The 21,059-nt window shown below is 38.1% G+C and overlaps 4 protein-coding genes across 5 annotated transcripts; 3 read left to right on the top strand and 1 right to left on the bottom strand.

The window, feature by feature from the left end:
- The first annotated feature begins 1,510 nt into the window (after nt 1-1,510).
- Nucleotides 1,511-4,090, top strand: STOP1 (C2H2 and C2HC zinc fingers superfamily protein). 2 transcript variants are annotated; one of them, XM_088499656.1, is made up of 2 exons: nt 1,511-1,668; nt 2,443-4,090. In XM_088499656.1, the coding sequence occupies exon 2, from the start codon at nt 2,450-2,452 to the stop codon at nt 3,983-3,985; it is 1,536 nt and encodes a 511-aa protein (XP_088355782.1). In that variant the 5' UTR covers nt 1,511-1,668; nt 2,443-2,449; the 3' UTR covers nt 3,986-4,090. The 2 variants fall into 2 exon arrangements, with proteins under 2 accessions (XP_088355782.1, XP_016175643.1); XM_016320157.3 differs by having other exon boundaries at nt 2,423-4,090.
- A 601-nt stretch (nt 4,091-4,691) lies between these two features.
- Nucleotides 4,692-8,894, bottom strand: LOC107619478 (uncharacterized). Its single transcript, XM_016321775.3, has 6 exons — nt 8,500-8,894; nt 8,199-8,410; nt 5,769-7,967; nt 5,542-5,674; nt 5,089-5,447; nt 4,692-4,995 (listed from the first exon to the last, which is right to left on the bottom strand). Exons 1-6 carry the CDS (start codon nt 8,759-8,761, stop codon nt 4,792-4,794), a joined length of 3,369 nt encoding a protein of 1,122 aa, XP_016177261.1. The 5' UTR covers nt 8,762-8,894; the 3' UTR covers nt 4,692-4,791.
- Nucleotides 8,895-10,277: 1,383 nt separating this feature from the next.
- Nucleotides 10,278-12,361, top strand: LOC107616366 (serine/threonine-protein phosphatase 7 long form homolog). The gene is made up of 4 exons (XM_016318331.2): nt 10,278-10,570; nt 11,053-11,795; nt 11,881-11,968; nt 12,053-12,361. The coding sequence occupies exons 1-4, from the start codon at nt 10,502-10,504 to the stop codon at nt 12,359-12,361; spliced, it is 1,209 nt and encodes a 402-aa protein (XP_016173817.1). The 5' UTR covers nt 10,278-10,501.
- On the top strand, nt 12,243-13,340 carry LOC148546768 (uncharacterized). Its single transcript, XM_088500430.1, has one exon. It carries the CDS (start codon nt 12,365-12,367, stop codon nt 13,271-13,273), a length of 909 nt encoding a protein of 302 aa, XP_088356556.1. The 5' UTR covers nt 12,243-12,364; the 3' UTR covers nt 13,274-13,340.
- Nucleotides 13,341-21,059: the final 7,719 nt, after the last annotated feature.

Below are 21,059 nucleotides of genomic sequence, written 5' to 3'. Positions count from 1 at the left end.
AAATAAACCGTGAATGCATTAATACATTTATTTATCATTCTCCTTAGTTCTATAAAAAATATTTCATTTTAATTGTAAGAAAAATGATAAATAAATATATTGATGCATCTACGGTTGATTTTTTTGCCTCTGGAACTTATACTTGTTCTCTAAATTATTGACCTTGTTCTTGTACTACGGTCATATAGTACATTTTGTTAATTATTTAATTTTGACCTCACAGTAGAACTACATTCAAGTTAAATAAAACTTTTTGGATTCAAATAAAATACTTTAAATCTTAAAAACCAAAATAAAATTATGCCCAAATATAACGGACCAATTTAATATTTTATCCATTTTATTATTTTCAATTTTCATTGATTTTTTTTCACAAAATCTTAAAAATAAAAACACGAACTAAACTGCCACTTTTAATGTCTGATTTTCTTGTCTACCTTATTAATTCGTATCTCTTATTAGGAATTTAGGAGTTGAATAAAAAATGGTGTGTTTATTATTACATCAACACACTTCTTGGAGAGAGATATTGATACTATAAGTTCATATTAATAACTAATAAATTATCTATCAAAATTAATTTCATAAAAATAGATAAATATATTTTCAATACATCTCAGAATTGTTGGTTTTATTTTTTTAGAGTAAAGTAATAATTAAACTTCTAAAAATTTTGATTTTTGGAATAATTAGTTAAAAAAAAGCATTAATTTAATCATCTATGATAATAAATAATAGATATCTTATGTCTTTTTATTAATTCATCACGTAAAATTTAATAGTAAAATTTATATGTATGGTTAACTATTGTGATATGTCTATTTATGAAATATCGTAATGTATATGACAATTTTTATATTTTACTTATTTTAATAAGATTCGTAATAAATAGATAACAGTTGATAAATATTATATAGAAACTGAACAGAACTATATTATTTTCATATTCATGTGACAATAACAAAACATACACTACTATAAATAATAAAATACATAAACAATTATGTTTCGTTTCGCATTATCTATTAACAGAAAAATATAGATGTCCGCCGTTTATAATTATAAAAGACTTAATTAGTAATTTTTTCTTTAATAATCCAAAATCAAAATCTTTTCGAAAATCTAATTATTACTTTACTCTATTTTTTAATTTAATTATAATTAAAAGTTTTAGAAATATCCATGCAAGAATTTCACAGCATAAAGTGAATCATAATCCTAGTTATGCTTTGTGGACCACTAGACCTTTTTAATAATCTAAATTCTCAAATCATCGATCATATCTTCAATTTCTTTTGTCTTCATCTCGTTCATCTGCCAATCATCTGCACAACACAATCGTAACAAACCAACGGTTGTGATTGATTGGATGCAGAAACAAGGTGATAAGAAGTGACCCCACCATAGTGGGACCCCTTTTTGGAGCAATAATAAAATTGACCCAACAAATGGACGGTAGTAATGGTGGGGTTGACCAATTTTGGGTATGCAGTGTTCAAAAACATGACACAGTCACAGAGTTAAGGTAAACTGAGATGCTTATATAAGCATTCACCTCACTTCCCATGTTTTCTTTCTCACCCCATATTTTTTTCTTCTTTTTTTACTTAAAATATGAAGCAGTAACCTTGTTCATTAGAGCATCCATTCTTTCTTCAATCAGTCACTGTAAGTTCTTCCATCCTGTTAAACCTAGCTTAACCTTTGGATTTGGATTTCTTCTGCTACTTTGAGTTTTGGGCTTTGCTTAGAAAATAGAAAGCATGAACCTTTTTTCTTTTTTAATTTTAAAAAAATTCTTTCTTTTTTTTGGGTAAGCTGATTGCTAGTTGGATTTTTATAATGGGTTTATATCTGATTTGGTACTTTTTATTTTTCTGGGGTTAAAAATCTGAACTTGTTTTAAGTTGTACCCAATTTTGAAGTATTGGGAATTAGGGTTGTTAATGATTGGGGGTTAAAGAAGCAAAAGAAATGTGAATGGATGGATGTGAAGAACTGACGATCTTTAAGTTTGTAATTGTTGGTGCTTCCTTTAATAGATTCCCTTTTAAGAGATTTGGTTATTGATTTTCTGTAAAGGAGTATTGGGAATATGCAGCTTCATATAGAATGGGTTTTCAATTTTGCTTTTGTCTTCTGCTTGTATTATGATTATATTGATTTATATAATTATTGGAAGGGTGAAGTTTTGATGTTGGGTTCATTTGGATCTGCTTCATATTGGGAGAAGTTTAAATTACTGCATATATGTGTTGACTAAATTGAAACCTTGGCTAATTGGCCAGATATTTTGATTACATGAATTTTATACCATTAGTCACTCATATGGTTTGGGATAGTTGTATTCAAATGAATTTCATGAAATAGTTTTTTTTTTTTTTACATCACTTGTTCTTACACCTTTATCTTTGATTTACAGGATCTTTGATTCTTTGGTAGGTTTTACATGGATCCAAAAGGGAGCCTGTGTTCTAACAACTGGGCTAGGTCCGCTTGCTTGACCTCTCCCGGGAATGGATTGCAGACAAATATGTCATCGGATCCATCCCCTTTTTGTGGTGTTCGGATTGAAGCGCCTTTCAAAGACTTCAACCAACCCTCTACTAACCAGTCTTTGCTTATGGCGGAGCCAAACAAGGATATTAAGATTTCTGATATAGAGAACTGTCCACTGACTGACTCATCATCGCAAACCGGTAAACTTCAAGATTGGGATCCGAATGTGATGTTAAATAACCTTTCCTTTCTGGAAGAAAAGATTCATCAGCTCCAGGGTCTTGTTCATTTGATTGATAATAAGAAGTGTCAACCTTTTGCGCAACCTGATGCGCTTGTGACACAGGAGCAGCAACTCATCACAGCCGATCTTACATCAATTATTGTTCAACTGATCTCTACTGCTGGTAGTCTTCTCCCGTCCGTTAGGCACACTCTCGCAAACACAAGTCCATTGGTCAGTCAGCTTAGCCAGCTTCGTGGCCTTAACCTTCCTTTTGGATCCGGCCCCAGTGGTGGTATTCAGCCACAAAATAATAATGTAAATAAAGTGTTTGATCAGTCCACTCAGAATGATGTACCTAATAATTGTGAAGTGGAGCAAAACAACATGGAAGAGCATGAAACAAAAGATGAAGAAGATGTGGAGGAGGGAGAGAACCTTCCACCTGGTTCCTATGAGATTTTGCAGTTAGAGAAAGAAGAAATCCTTGCACCCCATACACATTTCTGTACAATTTGTGGGAAGGGATTCAAGAGGGATGCGAATCTTCGCATGCACATGCGGGGACATGGGGATGAGTACAAAACCCCGGCGGCTCTTGCAAAGCCACATAAAGAAACCGGATCCGAACCAAAGCTCATCAAGAGGTATTCCTGTCCCTATGCCGGCTGCAAGCGAAATAAGGATCACAAGAAGTTCCAACCTTTAAAGACCATTTTATGTGTTAAAAACCACTACAAAAGGACGCATTGCGACAAGAGTTACACTTGTAGCAGATGCCACACCAAGAAGTTTTCAGTCATGGCAGACCTTAAAACTCATGAAAAGCACTGTGGTAAGGATAAATGGCTTTGTTCATGCGGTACAACATTTTCGAGGAAGGACAAGCTTTTCGGACACATTGCTCTTTTCCAAGGCCATACACCTGCAATTCCTTTGGAAGAAACTAAAGTACCGGCGGCTCCAACCGATCTTGACAGCAAAGATAACACATGTGATAAGGTTGGAAATATGAACTTCTGTTTCGGATCAAATCCTCCAAATGAAAATGAAGTTCAAAACATCATGGATGTGAAGGGTAACATTGATGATCCAATTAATTATTTCTCATCATTGAACTTTGAAGGTTGCAACTTTGGTGGGTTTAATGAATTCTCCCAGTCTCCATTTGAAGATTCAGATGCTTCTTTCTCATTTCTTATGTCTGGATCTTTTAACTATGCTCCTAAACCAGGATGTGAATCAACTTCTGACAATCTGTAGTAACAATTTGTACTAGTAGTTCCTCTGCATAATATCTATGATTCTATGTTATCCCTTTTATTCCTCTGTGAATGAATAAAACATATGTTTCTGTGATGTTTTAAAGTCAGGGTAATATCATGTACCTCTTTATTGCTTAAAAATAGAAAGATTAATTAATTCTCTTGAAGCTCTTTTGTTCTTGTTCAAATGTAGGTTATGCTAAGCCACACACACCACACCAAGTGTAAGATTATAAATATCAGAAAATTTATCCAAGGATCAGGGACTGATACTGGTGTCAATTGTTGTTTTTTGCTTACGTAGATGAATATGCCGTGCAAAAAATTGAGTTTGATTCTTGGTAGTCATCACATTAAAAATCATTTAAGTACCATGACCACCAAGGTGGGGGGAAAATTCAAACAGTATGGCAGTTTCTTGTATTATCTTTCTTTTAGATTTATCATTTATAAAAACTCTATTTACAAGGATAAACTATGTTTTTTCTCTTTCCTTAAAAAATATCTTTAATATTTAATTTTATCCGATTTAGAGATAGCTTTGACACAAATAAAAAATATTAGGGACAGAATTGAATTAATCGAAAGAAAACGTTATAAAATTGAATTAAATTAAACATTTAGGATATTTTTTAAGAAAATTATAAATGTTAAGAGTAAAAAGTATACTTTATTCTATTTAAAAAGCAAATCACCACTAATGATTAACATGACATTAATAATACCTTAGGATTAATGAAAGAAATCCCTGGACAATATTAAACTTGAGAGTACATATTATTAGTTAAGGGGAGTTGCAAGATCTCAAGCTTGAGAGTACAAATACTGTTCAGTGATGAGTTTCAAACCAGTCTTTGATGGCAAACCACAATATTTCTCCCTCAAAACTACATCATCTTGGTAAGACCAAGTCAATCCTCTAGGAGTGCTATTGGTCCACATGAATCTCTGGGAGAAGGGATTCACTAAACTTTGCTGAAATTCTCGTACTGTCTCACATAACAACCCCTGCAGCAGTTAGCGAGAATTTCACTATTTCAGTCCTCATTAACTATGAGATATGACAAGAGACATTGGTGTTAAGGATGAAAGAATTAGTACCTCTGCCATGGATTTGATTTTCAAAGGGACAACATCACTAAGCAGGACAAGTTGTCTGTTATTATCCCCTTTTCTAAGTAGAAGAGCACAGTCAAGGATATGATCTTCAACTGTTGGTGAAGCCATTTTCTTTGAGATGTAGGGACCTAGAATAGAAATCTCGTCTTCAACAAATTGAGGCTGAGGTGAAGTAGATGGCATTGGAGCAACCATCCTGCGCTCCTCCATTGAGCTTTCGATATGAATCCACCAGGTTGTGTTCACCATGCATTCTTTGATCCATTCCAATGCGAAAGAAGCCTCCGACACTCTTTTAAAGATTCCAAATTGTCTCCTCATACTTTCCAGTTCCCTTATAACTGGCAAAGCAATTTTTGTGAGAAACAGTCCAACAACAGTACTTAAACTTGAACAAAGTATTAGGAAGGCATGTAATATTCAGAAACTTGTTACCCAATCTTGGAATGATTAAACGAGTCCCATTGAGACCTTGTAAAAGCTGCAAAGCTTTCCTTGACTCCTTGTTCAGAAGAGATGCAGTGTCCACAACCATATCCCAGCTTCGTTTTTGTTCTCCATTAAAATGCTGAAAAAGAAACAGATGTAAGCAATAAGCATTCCTAAGTGAAGAAACTCTTGATCCATTCATAATAACAATGATATATCTTATGTCTACTTACACAGGGTTTAGTGCAATTGTCTGAAACTGATGCACAACTACCACCATCAACGCTTTTTGCATCAGAAACAGGACCAGAAGACTCTGACTTGAGCTTGCCTGCAGAGTTCATTAGTGATTGGATGGGCCTCTCTTTCTTCTTCTTCAATTTCATAGTATCTTGTTTCTCATTCCAGTTGGTACAACATTCAAGGGCTTTTCTTCGTGACTTCCGAGCTTGAACTACTTTTGGAGCCTTGTTCTCTTTGTATGAAATGGAACTTATGCTTTCATTTGAATTGATGTTGGGGCTAGAATTAACCTCTGAACAGGATGACCTTTGTGACTTAGGATGGTTTCCCTTAATTCTGACGAACCGCATATTTGGGCTGAAGTTTTCCTTATTTTGAGCAAATATTTTTTCTTCAGTGTCAAAAACAGAGAAAAGATCTTTCTTGGGGAATGATTTGTTCATGATATCCTTCTCACAACTCATCTCAACTTCAGTATAAACATTAGTTATGCTCATACATCTACTCCTTCTAGCTCGAACCTGAGGAGAACTAGCAGCCTTACCTCCTCGTAACCAAATATTAACAAAGGCTGAACTTCTCTCTGTTCCGTTTACACAGCTGTGAAGAGTTCTCTTATCAGAGAATCCTTTCAAGGGAATGCGAGATTTTGGGGTCTGGTTTCCCATGTTGTTTGTAATCTTTATATCAGCTTGATCAGTGACTGAGGAATTCACTGATTCATTCAGAACTGATATGGGATAGATGGTACCTGAGCAATCATTTGCAATATCTTCGACTGCTTCATCCATTGGGTGCCCTTGCTTGTAGGAATATTTAGCACCTTCCATTGCTTCTACACCACTTTCAATTATTTCCATCTCAGAGCTTCCTGTCACAGCACTGAGAGGTTGTAGGGTCTGGTTCTCTTCATCACTTGTAATCTTTAGAATAACTTCTTGAGGTGCCGGAGAATCCACATGTTCTTCTTGAATTGTTTCATGTGGCAAGTGCACTTGCTCATGAAAAGATTTAACCATCACTTTCGCTTCTTCAAAACTTTCAAAGACTTCATTATCAGAGTTTCCTACGGCGGCAATAAGAGATTGCATGTTCTGGTCCTCTTTCTTGTTTGTGATAAGTAAATCAGCTTCCTGAGGCACAGAAGAAGTCACTGACTCTACGATAATTGATATGGGATTGATACTACCAGAAGAATACTTGTTTCCAATATCTTCATCTGCTTCATCCAGAGGGAGCCCTTTCTTGTGACAAATGTTACCGCACTCTGTTGCTTCTGCATGGCTTTCAAGCATTTCCACCTCACAGCACCCTGCTATGGCAATGAGCGATTGCAGTGTCTGCTTCTCTTTCTTGCTTGTAACATTTAAAGCAGCTTCTGGCGGAACCTGAGTACTCAACGATTCTACCGGAGCTAATTTGAGGCAAACGCTGCTTGCTGACTTGCTCCCAGTATCGTCAACTATTCCATCCAATGAGTCCCCTTGTTCATTCTGGCGGGTCTGCAAATTTGACAACTCTTCACAACATTTCTCTTGCTCTTCTCCATCAGATATTGAATTCACATCAACTGCTTCAACTAGCAGAGATGAATTCTCAGAACTGAAAAATCTTTCTCCAGAGTCATTAACTCCCATTGTGCATTCAGATTCTCTAGATATTGCAGTTACTGAAGCTACACGTTTTCCATCAATAGATTCTGAATCAATATTAGTCAGAAAGCTAGAGCCATGCTCTTCTATGGAAGCCTCTTGCCTCCTAAGTGGAAATTGCGTATTAGCTGAATTGTGTGGAGTTTGAAATTGTTGCATTGTTGTCCCCTGGAGTGCTTCCACAACAGGCAGACATAAGCTCTCTGTCAAATACTCTCTCAATGTGCAAAGCAAATTAGTTTCCTCAAGCAATTCTGCTTCAGGACAAGCTTCAGTCTTCTCTGTGCTGCAAACTTCATCAACTGATTGAATGAAAGGTGGTAATAGTACTTGGTTTCGACGTTCAAATGGTTCATTATCACTATCAACTTTCACAGAAAAATGTGATGTTTCAGTTTCCATAGGGTCATTCTGAACTTCAAATGTTTCATCTTTAAAATGCTGATTTCTTTCTTCATTTTGTTCCACTAACAGAGAATTGTAGGAGTCTGTAATCAAATCCACCGATTGAACTTCTTCTGTAGAAAAACTCACCTCCTGCAATCAAAGATTAACAGCAGACATTCCGTAACAAACACCATGAACAAATTAAATGATGCTGAGAACTGAGAAGTAAGAAGCTCACTACTACTAAAACCTGCAGTATAGAGGACAATTATAAAACTTTTGCATCCCTTAACATCTATTCGAATTCTCAAAAAACCATCATCATACTTAATTCCAATAGCTCAATTTCTTTTTCTTCTTTTGGAGAAAAAAGAAAGGTACCTTAATCATCTCCAATTGTTGTTGTTGATTGTGAGGCAAATTTGCATTGAATTGGAAGACAAAGGGAATATGCGAATCAAAAGCGCGAGTAAAGGGAATCCAAGAGAGACGATAAACCCTAGAGGAAACCCCAACGGTGAAGGTGTCACCTTCGTTCATGAGAACACTGACTCCTGCCTGAAGCTTGGTGCCATTGAGCCATGTTCCATGTACTGCGAAGGAGAGACACAAGAGAATATAATTGATCGGTAAAAGAAAGAAAGAATAGAATTTGAGAAGAGAAAGGAGGAATAGAAGGTACCAGAAGAGAGGTCAGTGAGGGAGAGAGAACGGGAAGAAGGGTGGCAGAAGATGCGGAGGTGGAAGCGGCTGACACTTGGGTGAGCGAGAACGACGTCGCATTTGTGGTGGCGGCCAATTAGGACCGTTGAATCGATGTTGACGACGATGAAGATGTTCTTGAGGATCGAGTTGTTCTTGAGAACAGTCAAAACCGGGATTCTCAATTCTCCCCCTTCTTCTTCTTGTTGCTGCTGGTCAATGTTCTCAGCTGCCATTGCCATGGCCAAGAACGCAGAGAGAGAGAGAGAGAGAGAATGTAGAAATTGAATTCGAAATTTTGAGGAAGAAGAAGAAGAAGGAGGTGGTAACTGGTAACCGTTTTTGAAGCTTTGAATGGAATATGAAATATTAGTTACTACTTACTACACACCAACGGCTATCTTTTTCAATTCTACTACTTACTACCCAACCAATCATGTTTTTTTTTTTCTCTTTCTTTTTATTTAAAAGAAAATAAAAATTTATTCTTCAGGCGATAGCAATTTTTATGGAGTATAGACGATGAATTATTTATTTATATATCACTTCGTTACATCGGTAAAAACAATTAATGATTACAATAATACACTAAAATTAAACTAAAAAATAAAGTTCAGTTCTTACTTGTGATTCTTATTTGTTAGCTTGAATAAGTTTTAAAAGAAGAAAACAAGGGAATGTTTTGTAGGGAAAGAATAATTAGGTGTTTAAAAGAGTATGCAACAAGATGTCAAATGAATGGTTTAAATAGTTGTCATATTAAATTTGTTGAAAATGTTAGATTTATCACAAAATTAAATATATTTTTTGCAAATCGATCCCAACGTGATTCGGTTGGACTAACTTTGTCCATATTGGTATTTATTTTATTTTATTTTATTTTTTTTGAGAAATTAGTTTTCGTTTTTTTTTAAGAAATTAATTTTTTTTTTGGATTTTGTCACATGAGCTAAACCCACAACCTATCCAAACACAACTTATAAAAACCCATATCCCAAAGACAAGGTTTAATTACTACACACTATCCAATAATATTATCCATTCTCACTAGAATTTTATCTTTTTAATTATGGCAGCTTCTGTCTTCTTTTTGCCTGCAAAGAACAAAGTCTGCAACAACAACACATTACTATTGGTATTTAGAACCAACATGTTCATTTGCTCAAAACTCCTCTCTTCTCTCTCTGCCACCTAATCATGTTAGGTGCCAATAGTGAAATCGAACCAAGAATCCTCTCCAATGCTTCTCTCCACTCAATAGAAAGAATAGGATCACAAGCGGAGAATCCAACACCTTTCAATCTTAACCTCTTATGCTACTTGGCAACATTGCATACAAATCATCCCTTACTTCAACACCAACCAATTGTGGTGACTTTATCATCTTCTCCACAACTATGATCAAATTGGCATAATGAAATGCCAAAGCTGAAGCACCTAAAGTACCATTTATTGGCTTCAATAACAAGTAGACTCAAAAAATCACCACACCCCAAATCACCATTCCCATCAAACTTCAAATTTTTTATCAGCCTAAAAATAGGGCAAGTTACCTAAATAAATAGATTAGAAAAAATGTTTACCTGAATATGCAAAACTGGTTCTTGTTACCTGTATGTGCAAAAAGTCATTTCTATGTAAACCGTGGCAACCCACCACGGTTTCAAAACGTACGTAAACCGTGGAGACTCCAGCGGATTATGGTTGAAAAAAATAGAGTGTAAACCGTGGTAGGTCACCACAGTTTACTAAGGAGAAATTGCGTGCATAAACCGTGGAGAGTCACCACGGTTTATGAAGAAATTTGTTTGCACATAAAACCCTGTGGGTCACCACGGTTTATGTGTGTGTGGCTATATAAGTAATCCGTGGAAGGGTAGGACGGATCATTTGGTAAAGAACAAAAAAAAGGAAGTTGTTGTTGTGTTGAGAGGATTTGGCAAAACTTTGGAGGTTTGAAGGAGAAGTGGGTGGTGGAGCCAATGGAGGGTGAGGATCGCTTGTACCGACTAAATGGTGTTGCTCACGTGGCAGGATATATCGACGAAGAGGTTAGTTATTGTTACTGTCGTTATTATTGTTATTAAAATTCATACTAATATAGCAATTGATATTATTAGGGATATTGTTAGTAAAAATATTTTATTATGTTTATTTGTATTGTTATTCTGACTAATGTTATTTACATAAATATTGATATTATTATGGTTACTGTCAATCCAAATGTGAGGCATTTATTAATATTGTCTACTGAATAATGCATATTTTATTATGCTTATTTATCTTGTAAGTCTGGTTAGTAGTATTTTTCTAAAATATTTTGTTATAAATGTAAATATTTTATTGAATAATATTTTTTTCCTGTATTTATATTGTTATAATGAGTGCATAGTATTCGTAGCTTCACGGTGTATTAGACACTAAGAGAATCAATGAATTTAATGTGACGAGTCTAATAATTTTTACGAAAATTATGTTTGGTGTTGTTTGTAATGGTTGTATGTTAAGGGATTTTGTTACCCACGTTTTGCAGCCTAGTAGGGTTATTAGCGCCGTTAGGAGGCAGCAGAATATGCCCTTACATGACCGGATTATATCGTATCTGGAGACTGCCGGCTTGTATCATCTGGCTAGGCTAAACAGTCAGTGGTTCTGGGTTGATGAGTCTCTCCTTAGCGCATTTATTGAGCGGTGGCGTCCGGAGACCCACACGTTCCATATGCCGTTTGGTGAGTGCACAATTACTTTACAGGATGTTGCGTATCAGCTTGGTTTGCCGATTGATGGTGTGCCCGTTAGTGGGTGCTTGACTGAGTTTGAGAATCTGATGGAACACGATAGACCAGCATGGGTGTGGTTTCGGGAGTTGTTCGGGGAGTTACCTCCACAAAGTAAAGTCAAGCAGATGACAGTGTGCTACACATGGTTCCACGAGAGGTTCCGGGTTCTCCCTGCAGATGCTACTGATGAGACCGTGCGTGTATACGCACGCGCTTATATCCTGATGCTGTTGTCGTCTCAGCTGTTTGCAGACAAGAACGCAAACAGGGTTCACCTTCGCTGGTTGCCTTATTTGGCATTGTTGGACGACTTGGGCAGATATAGCTGGGGCTCCACTGCACTGGCCTGGTTGTATAGGTGTCTTTGTCGTGGTACAAACAGGAACGTCGTTAACTTGGCTGGGCCGCTACAGCTACTACAGTCTTGGATTTTCTGGAGGTTTCCCACTCTGAGGCCCACTGGTTTTGACCGGTTCGGGTTTCCTCTTGCTTCCAGGTAGGGTTTAGTATTATCCGTTAATAAATTTTAAATACATCATGTGTTATGGTTTGTTTTGACATCATTTCAATTAAAATTGTAGGTGGACTGAGTTTGTGCCGAGGAATGATGCATGGGCACATAGATTACTTTCCGCACGCCTTGCACTGGATCGGCTGCGTGCCCACGATGTGAGTCATTTATTTATTACTGATACGTGTACTAGTTTTTGTTAAATGTCACTGTCTCAGTAAACTCTGACTGTTTCTATGCAGTTTGTGTGGGAGCCTTATTCTTCTGTTGATGTTGGTGCTGTCATTCATCCGGAGATACTAGCTGACGAGCACCGACGGCTATGGACGGCCGTCACTAGCCTGATATATTTTGCTGCGATCGAGTGGCACCAGGTCAATAGGGTTCTACCCCAGTTCGGGGGTGTTCAGCATCTCCCAGAGCCAGCTCTGAACATAGATTGGCTACATGCGAAGGATGGTAGGGGTGGGGACCGGTGGTTTCCTTCATATTATCAGGAGTGGCACCAGCATTGGGAGGACAGGCTTCGGTCAGTCATATGGGTCGATTGAGTCATGGACCCTGGTCCATCAGCAGAGTACCTGGAGTGGTGGTGCCGTGTGGCGCACAGGTTCCTATCCCCAGATGTAGCATTTCAGGATCCGAGGCCGATTGTGCTGACTGAGGAGGCGCGTCACAGAGGGTCGTCGCAGGCACCTCCTAAAGTGCACGTTTATGACAGACCAGATAACAGACGAGTCGATCGGCGCCGCCGTATAGGGACCCGGACCACCGATCGCGAGTGGAGGGAGTTTGCGGACCGTTTGGAGGAGGATGTTCCTGGAGCTGAGCCTGGGGATGCAGTGGACTACCGTGTTCCTCGACGTAGAGGCAGACAGCCACTTGCGTGGCCTGCCCGTCGAGGTGCGCCTGACAGAGGACCATCCGAGCAGGGGGACGGCAGTCATCACGTGCCCGGTGAGGAGGTAGTTGGATCAGCATCAGCTATGGATCGGCCGACGTTCGAGGTGGGTTCTAGCTCTCAGCTGTTTGGGAACGTTAGCCCACATGCTTTTGCTGAGTTTACTACCGCGGCTGTCGGGATGGACATTGATGATCCTGTTACTCAGTCCGAGTTCTACATGGACATAGCAGACATGCTTAGGGATGATGATGATACCCATTATAGGCCACAGATGCCTGAGGAGCATGCCCAGTTTGTTGATCAGCAGCCCAGGAGTGACGATGTTCAGGCTCAGTTGGCAGTGGACCTCAACGAGCCTGCAGTTTCTCCGTCTGACCCATGGTTTGCGTTAGGAGGGGCACCTGCCTCTGCTTTCAGCGCCGTTCCCGCACAGCCCTCAGCACCAGCGGCAGATCACAGACCTAGGCGTGTGAGGCGTCCTCCTTTGTGTGGTACCGGAGGTCACCTGCTTGGCCAGTTCGACGATGATGACAGTGACACCATTGAGGATTCTGATTAGTTATGTTATATGTTCCTGTCCGTTAGGGACTTTGTTATTTTATGTATTGAGCATGCTACTTAGTGTTTATGGCTTTCAGACTTATGTTAAATGTTATTTTTCTTTTGACCAATCAGTTTGACCGGTTTCAGCTTCTTTGATATGTAGCTCTACGGTTTATATTATAATGCACAATATGAACGATACATTAATAGGTAAAATAACAGGAATTTATTCATCTGAAATTTTTGCATTAGATAAACATGTTGACAGTCACAGACTTAACCAACATACATTACTAACATTATCTAGACCCTGATGCAACTGAAACATCATAGACTGCATAATACACGACATGAGATCTACGCATCCCCTCCACCACTCTGTCTTCGCTGGTGACAGTTCCTCCGCGTATGCCCAGGCTGACGGCATAGTCCACATCGCTTCGGCTGGTTCTCCTGAGACTGATCCATACTTCCACGGATCCTGGTTGCCTTTGGACGACCTTCCTTTGCACGCCGCATATTAGGGTCAGGAATGATGGTAGGCCCAGCATATGGAGGCCATAGTCCTTCAGGGATAGGTGGGAGAAACCCCTCCTTGTAAACGTTGAACACCTCACTCATACGATACACCTCATGAACATATGACGCCCAGTTCAGCCGGGAGTAGGCGCAACACGCAATGGCGTGGCAACAAGGATAATGCAGCGCCTGAAAGTGGCCACAGTCGCATCGGTGATCTTTAAGGGAGACTCTATAGCTGCCCAGGGAGAAGTTGCCGGTTGGTGTTGTCTCCGCGACGGTGTACTCGGACTGCTGCCTGTCATATAATGTCACAGTGAAGCACCTCGAGTCTCTTAGGTTCCGATCAATAGACTTTACCAAGGCCTGACAGAATTCATGCCCAGATCCGAGTTGTGCCTCTGCTGTCTGTCCCCGTACCACAAATAGCTGAGCAAGCCTCCCGTAGGTTGACTTAACCAAAGATGTGACCGGCAGGTTGCGAGTTCCCTTTAGCACGGAGTTCACACATTCACTGATGTTTGTGGTCTTGTGCCCGAACCGTCGACCAGCATCCTCATGTTGGGTCCATTTGTCATACTCCATCCGGTTGGCCCAGTCAAACATTGCTGGATTCTCAGTCCGCATGATGTCAAACCAGTAGTAAAACTCAGCCTCAGTCTTTGCGTAGGCAGCATTCACCAACAGCCTCCTGGAGTCCTTACCTTTGAACGTTAGGGCGAAATTCGCAACCACATGCCTAATACAGTAGGCCTGGAACGCCCGAGGAGGCAGCCACCCAGTCTCAGGTGCCTCAAGCGCTGCCTTGATCCCACTATGCCTGTCAGAGATAACAAGGATACCCTCCTGAGGAGTCACATGCTCTCAGAGATTGGACAAGAAGAATGACCACGACTCTGCATTTTCGCCCTCCACAAGGGCAAATGCTATCGGGAGGATGTTCGAGTTCCCGTCCTGAGCTATCACCAACAGCAGCGTCCCTCCATACTTCCCATACAAGTGGGTACCATCAATACTGACGAGGGGCTTGCAATGCCGGAATGCCTCGATACAGGGTGGAAATGTCCAGAATAGCCGGTGAAAGTACTCGGTGGACTCATCAACCCCACCACCAATCCGAACAGGAGACGTCTTCAGCACCGTGATTGTTCCCGGCATTGTTGCCTGGATCCCTAGCATCCAACGTGGCAACTCCGCGTAAGACTCTTCCCAATCTCCATATATTTCTGTCACTGCCTTCTGCTTAGCCATCCAAACCTTCCTGTAACTAGGCCTGAAACTGTAATCAGCTTCTGTCGCTTGTTGAAGTACCTTTACCGTAACCGCAGCATCTGCCTAACCATAGGAAGAATCCTCGCACAGATAACGTGGTAATCCAGCTGACGGTGATCACTTGAAATAGAAGTTGCGAGGCATGTGTGTGGCCCGTTGTACCTCCTAACCTCCCAAGTCCCCTTTCGTGCACGAAGCGCTACACGAATCAACCAACTACAACCCTTGCCGAATTCCTTGCATTTTCCATGATACTTCAAATGATCCGATTTGATGACTCTGTACTCAACACCTCGCCGGATGCTATAGTCCTTTACACTCAGCACAGCTTCATCTTTACTTTGGAATGATTGCCCAATCTGAAATTCTGCAGAAGATCCCCCCACTATGTTACCACTGTCTTCCTGTTGACCAAGAGCTTCCAAGTTTAGTGTCGAGAAGTGTGGAGGGTAGTGATGAGAACCAGAACTTGCTGGTCTATGCTGCGCATGTGGATCGCCACATCTGTCATCGTCGCTGTCACCATCGATATCAACAGGCTCCTGGTCAGACTCATCGTCACGCATTACATTCTCTACTTGATCAGGTCCACCAAAGTCTTCGATATAAGGTACGAGGCCACCACCGGTGCCCACAACGTGCGGAGGCTCAATGACTGCTGCATTCTCCAAAGGTATAGAACCAACAACTTCCGTTCGGTCTAAATCAGCCGCAAACGAAGGTGATTGAACCGGCGGAAGATACGGTCTGACCGCAGGCATCGAATTAGATGCTCCACCCGCGGCAGCTGGGCAGGGAACTGGCGCGGATGCCCCAGAACTATCGACACCAACCTCCAACTTCGCGAACAACTCATGGATTCTGATCTCCGAAAAACTCCGTACACAGTAGAACAGAACCCTAATATCTTCATCAGCCTTAACTGCAAAGGTTTCATACTGAACACCGGTCGATACAACCGCCATGGGAATCTTGTAGAATAGTTTCTTCACCCACTTGCTACCCAACACGCCAAGCTTCTCCAAGATGCTGTTCTTCAGATCTGACAAAGTCATCGATGACCTGATAAAAATACTTAGTGGTTCTCTGTCGGTAAACTTCACACCTTTTCTTTTGCTTTTTTTTATTTTCCCAGAGCAATGCACTAGGGCAAGAAAACTCTCTTCCTTACTAGCCATTGTGAGAATGATCTCTTATGGAGCTTGAATCACCAACATATATATAGACTTCCTGTCATCATAAACCGTGGTGACCCACAGGGTTTTATGTGCAAACAAATTTCTTCATAAACCGTGGTGACTCTCCACGGTTTATGCACGCAATTTCTCCTTAGTAAACCGTGGTGACTCTCCACGGTTTACACTCTATTTTTTTCAACCATAATCCGCTGTGGGTCTCCACGGTTTACGTACGTTTTGAAACCGTGGTGGGTTGCCATGGTTTACATAGAAATGGCTTTTTGCACATGCAGGTAACAAGAACCAGTTTTGCACATTCAGGTAAACATTTTCTCTAATCTATTTATTTAGGTAACTTGAATAGCATAATTTTACTATTAGAATTTTGATTCGAGGAAAAAACAGTGGCTGAAGCTGATAAACTACGAGACAAATAAGGAACACAATACCTAATTCCAAACATAACCTTAATTATCCTTGCTAACTAGCGGTGACAACGGGGTAGGTAGAGACGGGTTTTTACTCTACTCGATCTTGTTCTGTCTTATAATAACTCGCATAAAACCCACCCCACTCCTACCCGCGGATAATAAAAAGTTGAATCCTAATCCACTTCGCCCCTATTCGCCCCTATAATTATTAAAATTCAATAAATAAAATTAAATTTCAAAATTTATATAACCATCGTCACATACATAACATAAATTAAAATAAAAATTTAAATATTATACAATATTATTAATTATTTTACTAATTATTTTATATATATTATATATTAAAATTATATGTGTTATATATATACCGGGACGAATATTACCTAAATCCGCCCCACCCTGCCCAAGAACCCGTCCCTGTGCAAGACAGATAATTACCCGTCCCGATTGGGTAGGGGCAGAGTGGGTATCCGCGAATTTAAGTGGTGTTGCCATCCCTATTATTAACACAGTGAAAACAAACCTAACAAGCAACAAAACAACACCATCGCATCCACAAAGATTTCTCCTTTAACTCCTTAATCTCTTGCTTCTGTCAGAAAGTCTTTCATTGAAGATCACATAATTTTTTATGATCCTTATTATTAACTAAACAAGGTTCAACATCATCATTATTATTGTTACTACTATGGTTAAGTGCTTTTCTCAACGCACTTTCTAGAATCGAAAGTTCTTTTCAAATTCTATACTTTTTTTTAATTTCCCTAATTGTTACTATGCTTTATTTCAAGAGCATATGAGGGTCTCTACCAGTCTTTGGGTACGAAAGAAGGAGAAAAAGGTATATATAGAATCGCAAAGAGCCGTGAAAGAAGAACGAGAGATTTGGATCAGGTTAAGTGCATAAAGGATAAGGATGGAGAGGTGTTGGCTCAAGAGGAGAAGATTAATGAAAGGTGAAAGAGCTACTTCTACGAGTTATTTAATGAGGGACAGAAGACTCTTCCGAGCCTTGGTCAGTTATGCACAAGGGAAGAAGATCGAAACTTTGACTACTATCGGAGGATCCGAGACTTCGAGGTAAAAGAGGCTCTAAAGCAGATGAAAAATGGCAGGGCAGTAGGACCTGATAATATCCCGATTGAGGTTTGGAAGGGTCTTGGAGAAAAAGGCATCAACTGGTTAACCAAGCTTTTTAATGAGATTTTAAGGTCAAAGAAGATGCCTGATGAGTGGAGAAAGAGCACCTTGATACCTATCTACAAGAATAAGGGGGATATACAAAGTTGCGGAAACTATAGAGGGATCAAACTTATGAGTCATACCATGAAGTTATGGGAAATGGTGATAGAACGGAGGTTGAGAAAAGAGACACAAGTAACAGAGAACCAATTTGGATTTATGCCAGGCAGATCTACCACTGAAGTGATATACCTTTTAAGAAGGATGATGGAGAGGGTAGTAATAAAAGGGATCTACATATGGTGTTTATTGATTTGGAAAAAGCGTATGATAGAGTACCAAGAGAGGTCTTATGGAAGGTTTTAGAAAAGAGGGGAGTAATGATCGCATATATTCGTGCAATTAAAGACATGTATGATGGGCCACAACTAATGTGAAGACTCAAGGTGGTGTGACAGAGGAATTTCCTATTGGTATAGAATTACACCAGGGATCATCCTTAAGTCCATAACTTTTCACATTAGTCTTGGAAGTACTCACAGAGCACATATAAGAGCCTGTGCCATGGTGCATGCTTTTTGCCGATGATATCGCCCTTATGGGAGAGTCAAGGGAAGACATAAATAAGAAGTTGGAGTTATGGAGAGAAGCTCTAGAAGTGTATGGTCTGCGCATAAGCCGTAGCAAGACAGAATATATGGAATGTAAGTTCAATCTGAGAAGGGAAAATCCTAATATAGAGGTGAAGATTGGAGAAAACAGCCTACGGAAAATTAAAAGTTTTAAGTATCTTGGGTGCATCATACAGGATAATGGAGAGATTGAACATGATGTAAATCATAGGATCCAAGCAGGTTGGTCAAAATGGCGGAGTGCATCTGGTTTTATATGTGACAAAAAAGTGCCTTTAAAACTTAAAGGTAAATTCTATCGCACCGCTATAAGACCGGTTATGCTTTATGGTACGGAGTGTTGGGCGGCTAAAAGGGAGCACGAACATAAGTTGAGTGTGGCAGAGATGAAGATGTTGAGATGAATGAGTGGTCATACGTGATTGGATAAAATAAGAAACGAAGATATAAGGGAGAGAGTTGGAGTAGCACCCATTGTGAAAAAGATGGTTGAATCGCGTCTCAGGTGGTTTGGACATGTGAGAAGAAGACCGATAGAACATCCAGTCAAGAGGGTGGATAAGATAGAAGATGGACAAGGGGTAAAAGGCATAGGAAGACCTAAGAAGACCACCCATGAGGTGGTCAAATGAGATCTACATGTAAATAGTCTCTCTATAGACATGATACATGACAGAGTACAATGACATCGTTTGATTCATGTAGCCGACTCCACTTAGTGGAACAAGACTTTGTTGTTGTGGTTGTTGTTTGTTACTATGCTTTATTTGTGAACCAACTCATGTGTTTTTTATTATTTAAATTTATTATTTAGTTCTTCAAGGTTCAGAATATACTTTTTCCATAGAAAAAAACTCTAGAAAACAAATAGTGATCGAAAAACCATGATTTTGGTTTTGGGTTTAGAGCTGAGACAAAGATGATTTCTCAAAACTTTAACTCTGTTTGGATGAGAAATGGGCCAATGGCAAGAATTTTGGGTTATTGTCCTTGTCATATATTAGCATTTCTTTTCATTTTTAAAGTCTCTTTTGTTTTTTGTTTTTTATTTAAATAAAAGATTATATATTTCTCAATTTAAATTATAGTAAACATAATTATGTTCTGTATATTGCCATTGTATCTCAATTTCGTAGGAAGTGTGAGCAAAATTAGAAATATATATTTTTTACTTTATTTTAACAACTACAATGAGTAAAAATTAAAGAAAAAAAGTTGTATGATAATTATTTAGCATTATCAACAAAATTGAGAAAAAAAAAACATGATACGAACAAATCAATTATATAGGTTGAATTCACTTAAATATCGAGTAATATGAAATAGTTTTTATAATTTTAATGTAGTTTTATGTATGTATTAAAAGCATCTCCAACAACTTGAATTTTGAGGTCCTATTTACTATAGTGTCAAGGGAAAGAGTAATTTATCCGTTGGAAAAAAAATAAAGTAATGAAAAACCTTTTCAGAGGATTTTGATAAAGTATAGAAGCAATTAATCTTTTTTTTGCTAACACTTTGTTTGGGGTGGAAAGAAATAGGAAGGAGAAAAATTGAGTGAAAAGAAATAGAAAGGAAAGAAATTGAAGTGAAATTTAATTTCTATGGGTGTGTTTGGATGGAAGAAAAATAAAATGGAAAGATATTAAAAGATAAATAATTTATGTTGTTTGATAATGAATTAAGTTATATAATGACAATATTACCCTCCATATTATATAGTAATGTTATTATGTATATAATTATGTAAATATTTATAAATGTGATTAAATAATAACAACAAAATTTAATTATATTCACTAGCGGCTCAACAGGTACTAACGTGCCTGTTCAGCCGTTTTTCTATTATTTTTAAGAAATTAATTTTATTTTTTTGTTAATATATCATTCACTCTTTAAATTTATTAGATAAATATTTTTTATTTTAATGGTGATGTGACTTTATTTATATCATATTTTATTAAAATTAAAATTACTACAAACCAAAATATAATTAAAAAAATAATGATAATAACATTATTCTGATTCAAAAAGAGTATATATAAACCAAAATACATGTTAGTCACAAAAAAAAAAACCAAAATACATGTTAGTTATTTACAAAAGATAATTTTTACTTAAATATCATGGATATTCATATTTGTCTTCATCTTTTTTAAGTGGTAGGCCAAAATATGAATCTAAATACGAAGAGGTCTTCATTTTTTTATAAATAGTGAAAAATAGGATAAATGAGAATGCTTATTTTTTTTGTTTTTAAATATCAAAATATAAGAATAATTAATAAACAAAATAGGAGAGTATAAAAATTGTGTATCTGAAAAAAATTCTTAAAATTCATCATACATCTTTTTATCAATAACTTTTTTAGGCTTGAAAAACTGTCAGAATTATTGACCATAAAAAATAAATATATAAACCCTTCAAGATTATTCGGTTAACTTTTATGAGTTGTTGAAGTTTCGCTAAAAAAAGTAAGACACAAAGCATTTAAAATTTTTACCCAAATTATCAAATTAACTTTTAGAATGTATAAAATTTATAAATTTAAATTAAATAAGATATTAAACAAATTTATTATGCTG

The sequence above is a fragment of the Arachis ipaensis genome, chromosome B9 (genome assembly GCF_059453495.1).
Source record: "Arachis ipaensis isolate K30076 ecotype BB chromosome B9, ASM5945349v1, whole genome shotgun sequence".
Classification (NCBI taxonomy): domain Eukaryota; kingdom Viridiplantae; phylum Streptophyta; class Magnoliopsida; order Fabales; family Fabaceae; genus Arachis; species Arachis ipaensis.
This window is presented reverse-complemented; position numbering and strand designations above follow the sequence as displayed.

Excerpts from the sequence above, each read along its gene's own strand:
- LOC107619478 (XM_016321775.3), bottom strand. The coding sequence starts at position 8,761 with ATGGCAATGGCAGCTGAGAACATTGACCAGCAGCAACAAGAAGAAGAA. Across the intron at positions 8,411-8,499 it reads CCTCACTGACCTCTCTTCTG|TACATGGAACATGGCTCAAT; the intron begins GTACCTTCTATT and ends TCTCCTTCGCAG. Across the intron at positions 5,675-5,768 it reads ACAATTGCACTAAACCCTGT|CATTTTAATGGAGAACAAAA; the intron begins GTAAGTAGACAT and ends TTTCTTTTTCAG.
- STOP1 (XM_088499656.1), top strand. The coding sequence starts at position 2,450 with ATGGATCCAAAAGGGAGCCTGTGTTCTAACAACTGGGCTAGGTCCGCT.
- LOC107616366 (XM_016318331.2), top strand. The coding sequence starts at position 10,502 with ATGGAGGGTGAGGATCGCTTGTACCGACTAAATGGTGTTGCTCACGTG. Across the intron at positions 10,571-11,052 it reads CAGGATATATCGACGAAGAG|CCTAGTAGGGTTATTAGCGC; the intron begins GTTAGTTATTGT and ends CACGTTTTGCAG. Across the intron at positions 11,796-11,880 it reads GGGTTTCCTCTTGCTTCCAG|GTGGACTGAGTTTGTGCCGA; the intron begins GTAGGGTTTAGT and ends TTAAAATTGTAG.
- LOC148546768 (XM_088500430.1), top strand. The coding sequence starts at position 12,365 with ATGGACCCTGGTCCATCAGCAGAGTACCTGGAGTGGTGGTGCCGTGTG.